The 17,481-nt window shown below is 45.5% G+C and overlaps 1 protein-coding gene across 1 annotated transcript in view; it reads right to left on the bottom strand.

Moving 5' to 3' along the window:
- The window catches only part of ADGRG1 (adhesion G protein-coupled receptor G1), a 64,065-nt gene that overhangs the window by 13,750 nt on the left and 32,834 nt on the right, over positions 1-17,481 (bottom strand). Inside the window, exons 2-7 of the mRNA XM_055000464.1 lie at positions 9,961-10,129; positions 8,863-9,288; positions 5,609-5,735; positions 5,274-5,424; positions 5,017-5,139; positions 1,839-1,964 (exon numbers count right to left, since the gene is read on the bottom strand). Coding sequence (XP_054856439.1) covers positions 1,839-1,964; positions 5,017-5,139; positions 5,274-5,424; positions 5,609-5,735; positions 8,863-9,288; positions 9,961-10,027 — 1,020 coding nt within the window. The 5' untranslated portion in view covers positions 10,028-10,129. The remainder of the gene's footprint in view (positions 1-1,838; positions 1,965-5,016; positions 5,140-5,273; positions 5,425-5,608; positions 5,736-8,862; positions 9,289-9,960; positions 10,130-17,481) is intronic.

Here is a 17,481-nt window from a genome sequence, read left to right as displayed (position 1 = left end):
CGGAACCTCTTGAAAATGGCCACATGGCTGGTGGCCCCGCCCCCTGATCTCCAGACAGAGGGGAGTTTAGATTGCCCTCTGTGCCACTGGCACTGGCACGGAGGGCAATCTAAACTCCCCTCTGTCTGGAGATCAGGGGGCGGGGCCACCAGCCATGTGACCATTTTCTCCGAGGGCAACCCACTGAGTTCCACCACCTCTTTTCCCAGAAAAAAAGCCCTGGCTGTATCTATTGAAAACTGTGTCCTGCCCCCTGCCGGCATCTTCTCTTTCACCAACAAGCAGCCACCCCCAGAGTTTTCCAGCCGTGGCATCTTGTGATAGAAAACCAGCTCCACAGTTTCCCTGTAACCTTCCATCTTTTAGGCACCCACTGAAAAGAACTTTATTGGCCAAGGCTTTTAGGTAACATTACAATTAATGTGTTTGCATGGAATCTGATTTCAAAAATCCTTCTTAGCAGGGGTCATGTTGTAGAAAAAGAGCTGGATGAACTCATTAGCATAACTCATTAGCATATGCCACACCCCTTCACAGCACTGGAAGTGTGTCATTAGCATAACTGATTTGCATATGCCACACCCCCTGCCATCACCTATCCTGTCTGTTTGGGACCCAATCCTGACCATTCAGGGCCAAAATTGGGCCCAAAATGGCAAAAAAGGGCTGAAAATGGCTGATCTGCTACATTTACTGGCTTTTTTTTAATGAATAATTTTTCAATTCCGTTTTAGCAATTGTGTTCTTCTAAGCCAGTCTGAATATGACACATAGAAAAGTAGATGCCCGTAATTTAAACAAATAAATTAAGAGATCTTCCACCTTAACGGAGTTTCCCCTTTTTATTTAAATAATTTAGAAAAAAGAAAAACCCTCCAGTTTCCATAAAAAGACAAAGGGGCTGTTATTATTTCTCCAGAACACTTAATGGGTCATTTTTCTGGAGGAAAAAACCTGCACGGGACATTTTTGTATACCAGCACCCTCAACCCTCAAAACGAATTGTCTGGGATACAAAATCAAACTGCAAAATTAATAGCATTTTTGTGGGTTTTATACCGTGGGAGAATTCTTGGTTAACAGGAAGCAAAATGCAAGTGGCTGCATTTTAGGGACTTGGGGTTGGATCAAGTGAAAAATTTCCAACTGCGCTGCAGCTCCTGTGCAAGCAGAAATGCACAAAAAAGGCTGTGATGACTGCTTGCACTAAGCCAAACTTACCGCATCCCGACATGCATTTCCATTTGTGCGAGATCTTGTGCAACCAACAACATCAACATTCAATTTATATACCGCCCTTCCGGACAACTTAATGCCACACTCAGAATGGTTTACAAAGTGTGCTATTATTATCCTCACAACAATAACCCTGTGAAATGGGTGGGGCTGAGAAAGAGCTGTGACTGACCCAAGGTCACCCAGCTGGCTTCAAGTGGAGGAATGGAGAACCAACCAATTTCTGGGTGCTATAACATTTAGGAAGGAAATGGTTTGGTGTGGCATGAAACCTTGGGCAAGTAGAATTGCACTAAGCCTGTTTCTGTTTGTGCACATCGGTGAACCCAAGCCATTGTTTTTAGTGATATGCAACCGATAACATCCTCAAAAAGGGAGAAAAATTATAGTGCTGCTTTTTCTATGTATTCTGCCCAAACCAGTGAAACCAGGAATGGACTTTCATCTTAGAAAATTGGAAAAAGGATGTAATAGTCTAAAAAATTCTGGCCACAATGCCGGCTGGAATTCTTAATTCAGGCAACAAACCATATTGCTTGGAGGAGAACTTATATAAAAAGACCAGATACCTGATTGAAGAAGAGAGAGGATTTCAGACCTACCGGAAGCTCATTGTGCCGGAAAGTAAGAGCCACTCGCTGCTCCTTGGGCAAACCAGAGACTGGTCTGTTTACCATGGAGACGCCAAACACCTTTTGGCCAAGGATCCAGCTGGAATTCTGGTCGGGCTAGAATGTGGGTAAAGGTGGGACTAGTTAAGACCAAGCAAGCAACAGATGCAAACAACTGAAAGGGGTATTCCGGGCATGGGCACAGCCATGCACCAGAGCTGGAGCCTACAAATCCTGCCATTTGTATCTTTTAAATAACACTCGGTGTGTGCGTATTACCACTTCAAGAGTAGAGAGTAGACATTTGTCTCCCTCTCTCAAAAGACCAGAACTTGGGGGCATCAGTGAAGTTGATGGGGAGTAGATTCAGGACAAAAGAAAATTCTTCTTTATACAACAAGTGCTTAAAATGTGGAATTTACTGCCAGAAGACACAGTAATGTTCATAGACAGCTTTAAAAGGGGATTAGACATGGGCAATTTCCACATGGCTTACCTTTTGCCGGAACACAGCGTCTTCATGTGCAAAATCACGCCAGGAAGACGCTGTTATCACGTGATTTCATGCCATGATCTAACCAGGGTGACCAAAGGGAGCCTCCACATTCAGATGTAGGAAACCTCTGAATAGCAGTGCCAGAAGGAGGCATCATGAGGGGAAGGCCTCGGCCTACACGCCCTGTTGTCAGCCCTTCAGAGTCTTCCGTTGGCCACTATGTGAAACAGGATACTGGACTTGATGGAATCACTGAACTGATCCATCGGTTGCCAGGCCTAGGTTAGGAAATTCCTGGAGATTTTGGGGGTGGAGCTTAGAGGGGTGGGGTTTGGGGAGGGGAGGGGCCTCAGAACGGTATAATGCCTCCAAAACAGCCATTTTCTCCAGAGGAACTGATCTATGTTACCTGGAGATCAGTTGTAATTCCAGGAGATCTCCAGCCACCACCTGGAGGCTGGCAACTCTACTGGGGGATCCAACAAGCTCTTCTTGTGTTCTTTAATATGCTTTATCAACATTTTTCACAAACATATTTCTTGCCGAGAGGTGATCAGAGGGCCTCTTTTGTATTTTCACACATAGTGACAACATTATGCTTGGGGAAAAGAATTGCTTCACGTTTGGGCAGGTGGGTGAGCAAGCCGGGCTGTTCCTTTTGCCCCTGGTAGCACCCGGCTTAGCTCACTCGAGCTCTCCGTGTGTATCTTAACAAGGTCTTAGTTGCTGCCTCACAGTCCACTTAGTTTTCTCCTGAGGTCTTGCCACCACTATTAGCAGAGTTTGCAATAGGCAGCTTTCCCATAGGCCCTACATATCAACAGGGCTGCCCCCAAGATTTCCTCATTTCCTAACCAAGGGCAGATCATGAGGAAGCCATTGCCAGAGCCCTCTAAAGACCAGCTGCCCTCCGGCTGGCCCTGCGTTGAGACTGTTGTTTGGCGTTGATGGGAATAGCATTGCTTTGATACGCCAGAACTTCCCTCCAGGTGGAACAAATCCTCCCTGAATTGCTTATATGCAGGTCAATTAAACACTCTTAGAAGAAAACATTAATAAAGTTGGCAGACTGCCACTGCCAAAGGCAAACACCTCACCCTTTGAAGTTCCTTTATCTCAACAGCAACGGAACTTCATGTCAAAACCTGAAGTAGCTGAAATCTGTCTGGAGTGCTTCCCACCATGGAATTTATCCCCTGGCTTCAGAGAAAGTTTCAGTTTACGCCCCAAAGCATGGAGAGAACAGAAGCCGGCAGGTGGTCTTTCACTCAGTTTTCAGTTATGGAAAGTCTGACTAGCAAGACAAATCTGGCCTAGTCTAGACCAGTTTGACCACTAGTCTACAACCACTTTTTAACATTTAACATATATACTGCCCTTCAGGACAACTTAACACCCATTCAGAGCGGTTTACAAAGTATGTTATTGTTATCTCCCCAACAATCACCCTGTGAGGTTGGTGGGGATGAGAGAGCTCTAAGAGTGCTGTGACTGACCCAAGGTCACCCAGCTGGCTTCAAGTGGAGGAGTGGGGAAATCAAATCTGGTTCTCCAGATCAGAGTCCCACCACTCTTAACCCCTACAACAAACTTCTCATGTCCCCCGCACCTCCCTCAGCATTGTCTACAGAAAAGTAAGAGGGAGGTTTGGTCACAAGTATGAGAGCGGGACCACAAGTGACGCCTGACACAGGTTGGACACTTGCCAGCTTCCCTCAAGTTTTGATGAGAAATGTAGGCAGCTTGGCGGAATGTTGGACAAGTGACAGTTGAAAAGTCCATTGGACAGCAGTCGGAGAGCCAAGCTGCAAGACCAGGATGCCTACATTTCCCATCAAAACTTGAGGGAAGCTGACTAGTGTCCAACCTGTGCCTTTTGTCACTTGTGGTCCCGCTCTCAGAGAAGGTGGGAGACATACCCATCCAGCTCTAAGCTCTATGATCAAGGGACAAATCCACCAAAACGGATAAAGACCTTGTACTGGAGAGAAAACAGAATCTTACAGGCCCTCCGATATGGGTCTAACCTCCGGGGATGTCATCAGGTCAGAAGAGACGTGTTCTGAAGGTCTGCACCCCCCAGGCATGCATGCAGACTCACTCCGGATCAGGGTCATGTCATGCAGAAACATGGGGCTCAGACCGCCCTGACCTGAAATGGCTGAGGAGGTGCTATTTGCCCTGCTGTAGAAATGCAATATGTGGCCCGTCAGTATATGTGGAACCCACAACGGAGCACAGGGTAGCTCCTCAAGCTAGGTGAACATCACCAAGGTGAGAGATGGTCTAAGCCTCCTCTTACCACACACCACAGTCCTAATCCAAATAGGGCCCCTGTGTGCCTGCGATACACAGAACTTTAAAACACACCTTCTCCCAACCTAAGAACCTCCCTATGGAAATTGCAACATGTCGTTCGACATGATGTCACATTTCTCGGGCTTATTATTCAAATTTTAAAACAGCTCATTTGCTGCCTAGCACGTATACCGTACAAAAACATTTTCTTCTTTCCAAGGCTCATCTGATGTTTATACTACCAAAGCTCACACTAAATATATCGGTTGACCTCTATGGTGGGCACAGATCTTTTTGCCCATTTCCCTTTGTGTTGAAAAGCCTCTGTCGCTTCGCTTGTACACACACACTCACTGTGTTTCATTAAACAGGTACCTGGAAGAGGGTCTGGCTGCTGATTTCCATCAACACGACCTTGGGCTGGGCTACCTTACGGCCCCTGGGTGATGCAAAGAGGATACTTGGCAGGGTTACCTCAAACCCATGGATCTCTTTGTCCTGTGAAAGGAGACAGGGAATGAATGGAGTGGAAAGTAGCCCCCTGGCATAAGGAAAACGGGTGAAATTTATAGGGTGGGTAATTTATGCCTGCTCCAACCTTAGCACAATCCAGCTTAGATTTCTTTTCTCACCTCTAGCCTAGACTGGATGGACAGGTTTTGGGACGTCTTGTGGGGTGGGACCTTCCAGACACTTGCCCGCAGCACTGAGCCCATTCCTAAAGTCTTATTCTCCTCCATGAAGTCCATTTCCCCCAATTTTGTATCTAAACGTTTGAGATAGCTGTTGGGTAAAACAAAACCAAGAGTGATTACACATGCCCCCAGACTCAATTTGTCAATGCAAGCAGAGATTGGCCCCCGCAACTTGTTTCCCCACCCTGCCCCTTTGCAAGCAAGAACCAGGGGCCGGAGGCCGCCAGACCCAATTTGCCAGCACAAGAATAGACCAGTCCTTGGATACTCACTGATAAAAGTTTTCCGAATTCTTTCCCCTGCCAAGTTTAGGATTTTCCAGGATACCGGCTACATCTGCAAGTTCTTTTTCCACTTCACACACTAGGAGAGAGCTTTTTTGATCAGCATGTCTATGATCTAACATGCAAGAAAAGAAAGCAAAGGGGAAAAAATCATCTTACTGACCTCTGGTAGCTCTTCTTCCTGGGATTAGAATCAGAACTACACAATTCTTCACCCACAAATGGGCATGCACAGTAAATGGGAGGTTGGCGGGGGGGGGGGAATCCAGCATGTCTGTTTCAAAGGACTGCCTCCCTCCCATAGGGTCCCAGACTGCCAGTTAAGACTTTCTTTTCTCAAGACTTGCTCTCTGCGGGCTAAAATACACTATACATTTTTTTTAATGGCTTCTCTCTCTGGGTTCGCCACTTTGATCAGAGTCACAGGCCAGCTCGAAGAATGTCACTTTAAAAGCTTCAGAACTGGATTTTGCGGAATGCTCCAGAGTTATGTAAATAAGGGAGGTTAAGAAAAAGGCTGGAAGGGGCAGGCAGGAGCCCCCTCCACCACCCATGCCACCCCACCCTTGGTCAGAAAAATCAGCCTCTGAGACTTTTAAAGTAACATTTTTGGAGCTGATGGGTGATGCTCATAAAAGCAGTGGTGTATTTTAGTTCGGCGTCCTTGGCTGCAGAGATGAGGCAAGTGGCAATCAGAGATGGGGCACTTTTTCCATGATGGCCCCTCATTTTTGAAATTCATTCCCCCTTGAGGTTCACCTGGTACCCACCTTCCTTGCCCCTTAAATGCCAGGCCAAAACATTTCTTTTTACTCAGGCTTTTAACTGAAGGGTTCCATTTTTTAAAAGTTGTTTTATGGTCTGATTTTAGCCCAACTGTTATCCGGGTATCATTTTAAACTGCTGTGTGGTGTTGCATGCTATTTCTAGAAGCCTAGCAGAAAAGGAGCGAGAGAAGAAGTCCCGCCCAGGGGAGAGTAATAATAGCTGATAGTCAGAAAGATCAAAGAATCATATATTGAAATAAGTCATACACTAACAATACAATGTCCAATGTGTAAGCAACAAGCTTATTTCCTTTAACAGTGTATAATTCTAACAACATTAATAAATGGTTATTAATAAATTAATAAATTTAATTTAATAAATTAATAAATTTCTAGAAGCCTGGCTTGCTTTCAACAGGTTTGATTGATTTTGATGCATGGTTTCAGTGGGGGGAGCTGCCTCAAGCTGGGCCGTTTCCAGACGGCTTACCGGCCCCCGGAACGACGTGCCACGTTGCGGGGAAAACGCGAAATATCGCGTTTTCCCCGCAACGTGGCACGACGTTCCGGGGGCCGGTAAGCCGTCTGGAAACGGCCCAGGTGTCCGGGGAGGTAGCACATAACATTGCTGTGTAAATAAATAAGAAACCATTAATTTTTGCTTCTTTTAGAACACAACATACATTCCTGATCATAGTGCCTACCGTAGGATTTGACCACTATTTCAAATCATTTTGGGGCTCTCTCACACTTCCTGCCCAGAACAGCTCACTGCATGTTCCCTCCAGTACACAAGCACTTCCCTCTCTTGGAATTAGGGATTTATTTCCTTCCCTCTTACCCTCTTTTCCTTGATCACAATACTGAAAGTCTCTTACATGAGAATGCTCAAGTGTAGGGAGACACAATGCTAGCCGGGAGGCATAGTTTAAAAAGACAGAGCCAAAGGTTGTGTCAATTTCACCTCTTTTCAGAGCCTGCAAAGATGGCTCCTCAGAGGGTTTGTTAATTTCCTCTTTGCCTCCCTGAAGGCTCTATCAATTACACCCCTCTTAGGGGAGGTGAAGAGGAAATTAACAAACCCTCTGAGGAGCCATCTTTGCCAGCTCTGTAGAGAGGTGAAATTGAAATTAAACTACGCTTCCCAACTAACATGGCATCTCCCAACACTTGAGCATTCTCGTGTAAGATATCTCATGTAAAGAGACTCTCAGTTACTACACCATACAGCACACTTTCTCTAACTGGGGCTGATACAGTAACTTGGTCTCCTGTACCCAACAGAACTCCACGCACAGGCTTGAGTTGCTGGGGCAAGGAGTAGGAATGACAGGCTGCCCTCTTTGACAGGCAAACTCCTGCTCCAACCTCCAGCACCTGCTGCTGCTCAAATGAGCAAAAAGGGACAGGGAACAACGCTCTGTGATGCCACCTCTGGGTGAGTGCCCAGAAGCGATGTCACCACATTGTGGGATACTCTAGGAATTTCCCCAATCTCTATGGTAAAAACCACAGAGATGAGTGAAATTCCTAGAGCATGATGCAGTGATGTCACTTGCAGGTACTTGCCCAGAAGTGACGTCACAGCATTGCGCAATACCGTTTCCGTTAGTCTCTCCTTGTGAGGCTCCTGCCAGTTGCCAGTGAAAGATTGGCCACCCTAGCAAGAAGCATTCTATTAGGCCACCTCTCTCAAAAAGAACATCGCAAAATTGGACAAAGTGTAGAAGAAGGCAGCCAAGAGGATCAGGGGGGGGGGGCGTATCTTTCCTATGAGGAAAGGCTAAAGAGATTGTGACTTTTTTTTTGTTAGAAAAAGACTTCTAGATATGATAGGGATTATGCATGGGGTGGGTGAAAGTAGGTAGAGGGAGTTTTTTCTCCTTCTCCCATACCACTAGAACTTAGGGGCACACAAAGAAGTTGATAGAAAGAAGATCTTGCTCATTGGCTGCCCACTTTCTGTCTCCTGCCCTCCACAGTTGGAGAGGCTGGATCTTGACCAAGCTTTTGGTAAACCAAAGGTTTGGGTGGCTGTATGCTGTACTAGTAAGTAAGGGCCAAGCTACAAGTGACGAATGACACTTGAATGGCAAGAGAACATACTCACATGCATTCCTCCCTGTTTACATGCGCTCCACTTGCGCTCCACTTTATCACTGTGTGATCGAGTGGAGTGCAAGTGGAGCGCAAGTGAATAGGGAGGAAGACACATGATTCTGTTCACTTGCCATTCAAGCGTCATTCATCACTTGTGGCTTGGCCCTTAGTTGCCTTGCTTATTCAGGGCATTTTCAGATGCATAGTAACTTGGGTAGCATATAACATTGGGTCCTGGCACCCAATGGGTCCCAGGTTATATGCTACTTGGGTAGCATATAACATTGGGTTCCTGGGCTCTTAGTGGCACAGCTGAGCTGAAGGGAACCGGATAAGCCATGCGACTTGGCAGTCCTTTCTAAAAGGAAGTCTTACCAAAGAAGGTGATATTGTAGGCGGAGAAGTCTGGAAGGGACTTCTTGTGGGATCCCTTGTTATAGGCATAGGAGACATTATGAAGAACGGAGGTGCCGCCTTGACCGGGTTCTGCACTCACACTGGCAGAACAGAGGAAAGTGTTGGCCTTTGTACTCAAGTTGTAGCTGATGTTCCCGTAGCGTAGCATGAAACGACCAGTTCTCTGGTGCCCATAAACACAGAAGCGATACCGTCCATTGAGATCTTTCAGAGAATACTTTCCAGATTCTGAAGGGAATGGCGCGCTTATATGCAGTCCGTCGGCATGGTTGACAATACTGATGAAATTTTCTTGCTTTTTATAATAGACAAAACTTTTCTTAGTTTGGTTTCTTGTGGCGCAAAATTCAAAATCTTCTTCCTGCCCCCTGATCCCATGAAAGCCTGTAGGAAATGCACACACACAAGTTTTTTAAAAAATCATATGGTATTTTTACCTAGAGAGATCCCAGAACAAATCACATGAAGTAAAAGTATTAAATATTATCTCAAAGCATGGAAGCAAAAGAAAGATTTGGTTACCGGAAAACACTTGGAAGAGTTCTTTTTAGACTGAAAATTAGCAACGAAACCTGGCAAGAAGGGACCCTGGCGGTGAACGGGTTATAGTGATTGTTAATAGGTTTATTGTTGTAGCCATAGGCCATAACACCCCCACATATACAGCAATACAAAACAGTGTACCACGGCAAAAAGTTAAAACATATTTACATAAGAGAATGAAACTTTAAAAGTGCTTATAGTGGGAAGTGACAAGAAAGTTTATTTTGCAGAAGTGGGGCAAAATCTGGCTTGCTCCAACCATGGAGGTAACCAAACAAAATAATAATAATTGCACTTACATACTGCTTTTCTAGACAGATTAGTGTCTCACCCAGAGCAGTGAAAATGTTATTATTATCCCCACAATACAGATGGGCAGCTGGGGCTGAGAGGAGTGGCTTATCCAAGGCCACCTGCTGAGCTCACGGCAGGAGTGGGATTCAAACTAGTAGAGTGTTGATTCGCATCCAAACCTCTTAGCCACTGTGCTACAGCAGCTCTGCTTCATGTTACCTGGTAAGAGGGAAAAAAGGCACATCAGGAAGAGAATCATCCCAGGTAGTTCACTTGTGGGGCCCATTCTGGAAGAGATTTCTTTAGCAACCGCTATCTATAAAGGCAGGTGGCATTCCCAAGCTGGTTGGTGTATCTCCATGAATGCTCTTGCTCTTCCTCCACTCAGCTAGAAGTAATAAAGAAAATGATTTAGTATTCATTCACTGCTTTCTGCCTATTGATGTTTGAAGACAAATATCTCGTTCTTCAATTTAAAAGTTAGCTTACCTTAAAATCCGTACACAACGGTTAAAAATAGACAACAAGAACTTTTAAAATCTATATGCACCGGAAACAAAATTTAACTTTAAAATGACCTTTGGAATACAAATGTTTTCAACTGATGCCAGAAGGCCTTGAAAGAAAGAACGCTCCATAACACAGAGGAGACAGCAGCCAAGTCATTCCTCATACAGGTTCCCATCAAGGGGTTTTCTCTGGCAGGGGGATCCCGCAATAAAACTTCTCTGGCTGACCTCCAAACACTTGTCAGTCTAACATAGGTATAGATCTAGAGGAGTTAGCCGTGTTAGTTTGTAGTAGCGAAATAGTAAAGAGTCCAGTAGCACCTTTAAGACTAACCAACTTTATTGTAGCATAAGCTTTCGAGAACTACAGCTCTCTTCGTCAGATGCATGGAGGATATGAAAGAACTGGCCAGAGATATATAGGTGGTGATGGGAGGGGGGAGTAGATGCAATCAGTTGCAAAAGTCACACCCAGCTTGGATTGTGCACTCCACCTCTTTCATGACTTTTGTAACTGACTGCATCTACTCCCTGCTCCCCTCACCACCTATATATCTCTGGCCAGTTTCTTCATACCTTCCATGCATCTACATAGGTTTTTTAAAAAAAAATTTACATTATTTATAGTCCGCCTCTCTCACTGAGACTCAAGGCGGATTACACAGTATGAGGTTAATACAATCAGTATCAAGCACATTTCAATACAATACCATAAGGTAAACAGATACAAGTTTAAAAGACATAGCATTAGCAAGGATCCAAGACAGAGTAGAAAAAATACTGGAGCAAAACAATCAATTCTAGGACTAACATTAGACAGCATGGAGTGCTGGTTGTACACAGGAGTACATATTTAAAGCAGCAGATAATATATAAGGCAAAAAATAGTGATATAGTCTATGATCCCGAAGCATCTGAGACCCCGTCCCTGTAATACTGCCCTCCCATTTGAGTAAAAAGCCTTTTTGAATAGTTCAGTTTTGCATCGTTTACGGAAAGCCAGGAGAGTGGGGGCCCTTCTGACTTCCTCAGGCAGGTCATTCAACAGGATAGGGGCCACCACAGAGAAAGAACTTGTATGGGCTTCACCTGTGTGGAGCCTGGCACCTGCAGGAGACCCTGTTCAGATGAGCCACTTCCGCTCGTGGCAGTCAATTTAATTGGCACTAGACGTAGCCAATGTTTTTGCTGTGGGCCTGCTCCTGTCAGCAGCCTAACAACCGTGTTCAGAACCAGTTGAAGCTTCTGAAGTGTCTTCAAGGGCAGTCCCACAAAGAATATATTGCAGCAGTTCAAACTGCATGTTACTAAGACACGCCCCCAAGGTTCAACTTTCCCAGAAAAGGAAGTAGCTGAACCAATGTAAGCTGGAAAAATGTACTCCTGGCTCCATCACCTGAATATCCAGGATCAACAACGCACAAGGAGCACGTCAAAACTGCAAACTTGCTTGTTCAGGAGTGTACCATACTATCCAGGGCAAGCTGAACATCTGTTGCTAGATCAACTTTAGCCTGGACCAGCAGCACTTTCATTTTATCTGGATTTAATGCCAGTTTGTTCACATTCATCCAGTCCCTTAGAGACTCCAGCTGTCAGAGCTTTGAGAGTGTTCAAAGCATTTTGTGATCTGCAACCACCCGACAGTGTTATTATCTCTATATTGCAGGTAGAAAGGTGAGAGTGAGAATAAGAGGGGCAGAGGGTTGGCCTTGTCCAAGGTGAATTGATGGGTCAAATCAGACATGATGCTCAGGGTACTATGAACGGCATTCCCAGTTCCCCCTGACCTTTAAATAGCAAATAAAAAGCAGCTCAAGTTAGACTGAGACTCATATCAGGGCCAAGCTACAAGTGATGAATGACACAGGTTGGACGCTTGTCAGCTTCCCTCAAGTTTTGATGGGAAATATAGGCGTCCTGGTCTTGCAGCTTGGCTCTCTGACTGCTGTCCAATGGACTTTTCAACTGTCACTTGTCCAACGTTCTGCCAAGCTGCCTACATTTCCCATCAAAACTTGAGGGAAGCTGACAAGTGTCCAACCTGTATAATTCATCACTTGTAGTTTGGCCCTCAGTGTTAGTATGTTTTGCCAGTGGGGCTAATAGCAACTTGAGGAAGCATTTTAAGTCAGGAGGACAATAGTACAATGGGAAGGTTTAACACACACACACACCAAGGTCCTATGCCAAATAGGGCCTCAGTATACTAGATTATACACAGAATTCTGAACATTCCTTCTGGTCTAGCACCATGGTAGAGGCAAGAGATGAATCAGGGACGTCACTCATGAGTTGCATCTTAGTGGCTCCATGACACTTTCTCCACAGAGTACATAATTTTATAAACCTCTATCACACACCACTTCAGTCAATATACAATTAAGGGAAGGAGAACATGATAAAGATTTATAAAATTATGTACAGGGTGGAGAAAGTGGCTCGAACGTCTTCTTCTGTAACACTGGAATTTGGGGGCACCTGATAAAGTTGATGAGACTGACAAACAGACGTACTTCTTTACTCAAGGAGCAATTATATTGTGGAATTCAGTGCCCGGGAATGTAATGATGGCCATGAACATAGATGGATGTAAAAGGAGGTTAGATAGATTCACGGAAAAGAACCATAGTGACCAGGGGTCATTTCGTAGAAAAAGAGCTGGAGGAACTCATTAGCATAACTCATTAACATATGCCACGCCTCTTGCCATCACTGGAAGTGTGTTATTAGTATAACTGATTTGCATATGCCACACCCACTGATATCACCTATTCTGGCTGTTTTGGACCCAATCCTGGCCATTCAGGGCCAAAATTGGGCCCAAAATGGCGGGAAAAGGCTGAAAAGGGACCCAAAATGGTCAGGATCAGGCCACTGCTGAGTGGGAGAGTGATCCACCACCCGTCAGAAGCCCTATCCAGGCCATTTCAGTCTCAATCCAGGCTGAAACAGGCCCCAAATGGCCGAGATGTGATGTCAGTAGGAACTCTATGGTTTTACCGCAGAGTTTCTGCTGATTCCTAGAGAGGTATGACATCGCCTCCAGGTTTGTCCCAGAAATGACATCATGCTGTTGAAGCAACAGCCATTTTTTCCCACATCCCTACAGAGCAAGGTGTTGCCAGCAGGAAGTCTCCTGTTGTACCAGGAGACCTGGCACCCTAGTAGGACTGGATGGGCCCTGGTTTGATCCAACAGAATTCTTTCTTCTAGTCTTCAGGGGACGGCTACAGGGCACCGCCCTGCTCAAAACTAATTCAACACGGCAATTGCTCAAAGCAGGCTGCAACGCCACTCATGGAACAATATTGTACCTTGGCACTATAGGTTCTGACGCCAGGAGGAACATGGAAACACCAACACTCTTGTGGTCCAGACAGAACCTTTATTTTAAGAAACTGCGGATGACAAAAAGCCCTGGTGGGTAACCTCAATCATCAACCCAAACAGAAACTGATATTATGCTTACGGAAAACGTAGGCTGCTTTCAGAAAAAAAACCCGAAACGCCACTCTCTTGCTTCTGGAACAGCCATGCAAATTGTGCATGGTAGGATAAGCATGACACAGCAAGAATATACCAAAGAGGAAGAAATACCATTTGGGCAAGACAAAAAGAAGGGAGAGGGGCAGAAGTTATTTTAATAGCTTCTTCTCCTCCGTACCTCTCTGTCTTTTGATGGTGGCTTGCCGGAGCAAGCTATAAGATCACTGCTTAAACCCCTCCAAGTGCTTTACCAAAAAGCAAGAATTTATAAAACTGACTGTGGCAATCAACTCCGATGTCCCATCTATCCTCCCATGCTCTAGTGTGGTCCCAAATGAGACCTCTTTAGGGAGTACAAAGTTCACACACTACCAACCAGTTAATCAAAGCTTGTGTCCCTCCTTTTTACTGATTGTGGGTGGCTGGCATTTAAACAAAAAAGGAGGGGCCTGAGAGTATGGGAGTGGACAGCCATGAGTCCAGAGAGCAGTTATACATTAGATGTCTCCTTCATCTCCTTCTCATTTTTCCTCCTCCTCATTAGCCACCACACAGATCAATAGAACATTAGCAGCACAACCAGGGGAAGCGGCAACCCCTGGCCGTTTCCATACATCCCAGCATAGTGCTAAACTCATGGAACAAGAGTGTTTTCCTGGCGCAATTTCTGATGTCATTGTGCCACGAGAACAGAATTGTGGCAGAACATCAGAAATTGCGCCAGGAAGACGCTCTTGTTCCATGAGTTTAGCACTATGCTGGGACGTATGGAAACAGTCCCTGTCTAACCTAGATCACTGAGGGCCAAGCTACAAGTGAAGAATGACACTCGCCTGGCAAGCGAACAGGCCTGAGGAAGTTGTTGTTGAAGAAGTCATTTTCTGAAGAAATAAGGATTCTGAAGAATGTGGGGGAAGAAGTCAAAACCATCCTAGAATAACCCTGCTGACCATCCAAACAGGCCTGAGAAGTTCTTATTTAAGAAGTCATTTGCTGATGAAATGTGGATAGGGGAGGGAGTGGGGGAAGAGGTCAAAAACGTCCTGGAAACACACTACCGGCCCCAAACAGGCTCGAGGAGGTTCTTATTGAAGAAGTTATTTTCTGAAGAAATGGGGATTCAGGAGGATGTGGGGGAAGAGGTCACAACCAGCCTGGAAACACATTGGGGACCAAGTTATTTTAGTTCCAGGGGCTAGTTAACAATTTTGTGCCATTCTATTCTGCTTGATGTTCCTAAACTTCATGCAAGGGTAGTCTCAGAAGAGCCCATTAAAGTAGCCTATGCCAACCTTTACCAAGGCAGGAATGACAATGGCAAGATCCTCACCTTCCAAGAAAGGGCACAGCTGGCAAACCAGCCAGAGCTGATAAAGACACACAAGGTGACTGCTGCCACCTGGGCAACCATCAGAGCTGGATCCCAGAGTACCCACAGAGTGAGGCTATGTGGTGCCCTCAAGTCAGAGTTGACCTATGGCAACCCCTGGTGAGGTTTTTACAGCAAGAAGAGACTATCAGAGGTGGCTTGCCATTGCCTGGCTCTGCAACTCTGGTCTTCGTTGAAGGTCTCCTATCCAATTACTAACCAAGGCTGACCCTGCTTAGCTTCTGAGACCTGGCGAGATCAGGCTTACCTGGGCTATCATGGAGTGATTCTGCACATGTTGGATAACGCACTTCCAATCCTCTTTATAGATCATTTGGAACGGATTTTTTTTGTGAGCAGAACAAAAAATCCACCTCAAACGATTGATAAAGTGCATTGAAAGTGCATTATCCAACATGTGCGGAATCAGTCAGGGTGACCCCCAGAGTATCTTTGGTTTTTAAAGGGGATGTAACCCCAGAGAGAGCACACACCCCTAACTCCTGAAGAAACAGACCACCCACCATCCATTAATAACTCCATTTTGTCTGCATTGAGCTTCAACTGATTTGCCCCCACCGACTCCATCCCTGATCTCACTAACAACATAATATATTGCTACTGACCTAAAGATACCAATACCCGTTGTTATATTCCCTGCACCCTTCACACAGATAGTTAATGTCACTCACTGAGGGGTGGCTTACAGCCCCTGCTTTAACAAAGCTGACCTTGAGTCGGACTCATCATAAGGTATCTCAAGGTCAACTTGACCATGAGACAGACCTAGGCCGTTGCCAAGGGCGACAGATTTTGAGGGGTATCAAAAAGGCGAGAAAGGAGGCTTGCCATTAATTGCCTTCTGCAAATCTACATATCCATTTACTCTATATCTGCCATAACGGAACGTGAAAGGCTTTTGAAGAGGTTACCTATTTTTATTCTTACATTGTTAATTTTGAATTCCCGGAAAGTTAAATGTTCATTCCAAGCTTCTCAAATACTGGCAGGGAAGGCCAAAATCATAATATATGACTTTGGCATTTGAGCCCCGTGGCGCAGAGTGGTAAGCTGCAGTACTGCACCCAAGCTTCGCTCACAACCTAAGCTCAATCCTGGCGGAAGCCGAGTTCAAGTAACCAGCTCAAGGTTGACTCAGCCTTCCATCCTTCCGAGGTCGGTAAAATGAGTACCCAGTTTCCTGGGGGTAAAGTGTAGATGACTGGGGAAAGCAATGGCACCCCCCCTCCCCCCCCGGTAACAAAAGTCTGCCAAGAAAACGTCGTGATGTGATGTCCCCCCATGGGTCAGTAATGACTCGGTGCTTGCACAGGGGACTACCTTTACTTTTACTTTACCAAAAAAAACCTTAGGCCAGCCCTGAGGCATCTTCAGGCATCTCTTCAGTGGGCAAACCAGCAACTGACTTGATAGAAGGCATAAAAGTCCCCTAAAGTCACATCCTCCAGTTTGCAGGATCTGAGCAAGTCTGTTAAAGACAGGACTTTTGGGAGGTCTTTCATTCATAGGGTCACCATAGGTTGGAGACGACTTGACGGCACATAAGACACACACACATAACATAACCCACAGCAGAGATACCCCAAAGTTTCCATCTTTCATTTTAGAACAGATACCTATCTGGCTATCTCCCAAAGGCCCGTACCGAATTATATCACTTCTAAAATTACTAGAAAAGTCAATCATGCAATACATATGGGTGTTACAATCAAAGTGTGGGGCCCATTGTGAGCTGTATCATTTCAAAACTTTCTAGAAAAGTAGATTATACAGTACCAATATGTGTTAAAATCAAAGTACAACACCAGCAACTAAACCCCTATCGACTCAAGTTGCAAACATACTCTGGGCTTACCATTACTAGTTTCCCCACACTGTTCTCTCATATGGGGAAGGCAATAAGACTGTTCTGCCAGTAACTGAGAGGCCTACGGACATCAGAAGACAGGGCTCAGCATCTGCCTCACAACAGGGCATTTTTTCTGGGAAAAGAGGTGGTGGAACTCAGAGCGGAACTACAAGTGACAAAAGGCACAGGTTGGACACTTGTCAGCTTCCCTCAAGTTTTGATGGGAAATGTAGGCAGCTTGGCAGAATGTTGGACAAATGACAGTTGAAAAGTCCATTGGACAGCAGTCGGAGAGCCAAGCTGCAAGACCAGGATGCCTACATTTCCCATCAAAACTTGAGGGAAGCTGACAAGTGTCCAACCTGTGCCTTTTGTCACTTGTAGTTCCGCTCTCAGTGGGTTGCCAGCACAGGGGGCAACTCTTGGCGGGAGGTGGTGCCCCTGGTACCACATGTGTGCGCGCAAAGTGCATGCATGCCCCCAGGACCAATGATGTCATTTGG

This window comes from Eublepharis macularius, chromosome 16, assembly GCF_028583425.1.
Source record: "Eublepharis macularius isolate TG4126 chromosome 16, MPM_Emac_v1.0, whole genome shotgun sequence".
Lineage (NCBI taxonomy): Eukaryota > Metazoa > Chordata > Lepidosauria > Squamata > Eublepharidae > Eublepharis > Eublepharis macularius.
The sequence above is the reverse complement of the archived record's forward strand: the minus strand, read 5'-3'. Positions and strand labels throughout refer to the sequence as shown.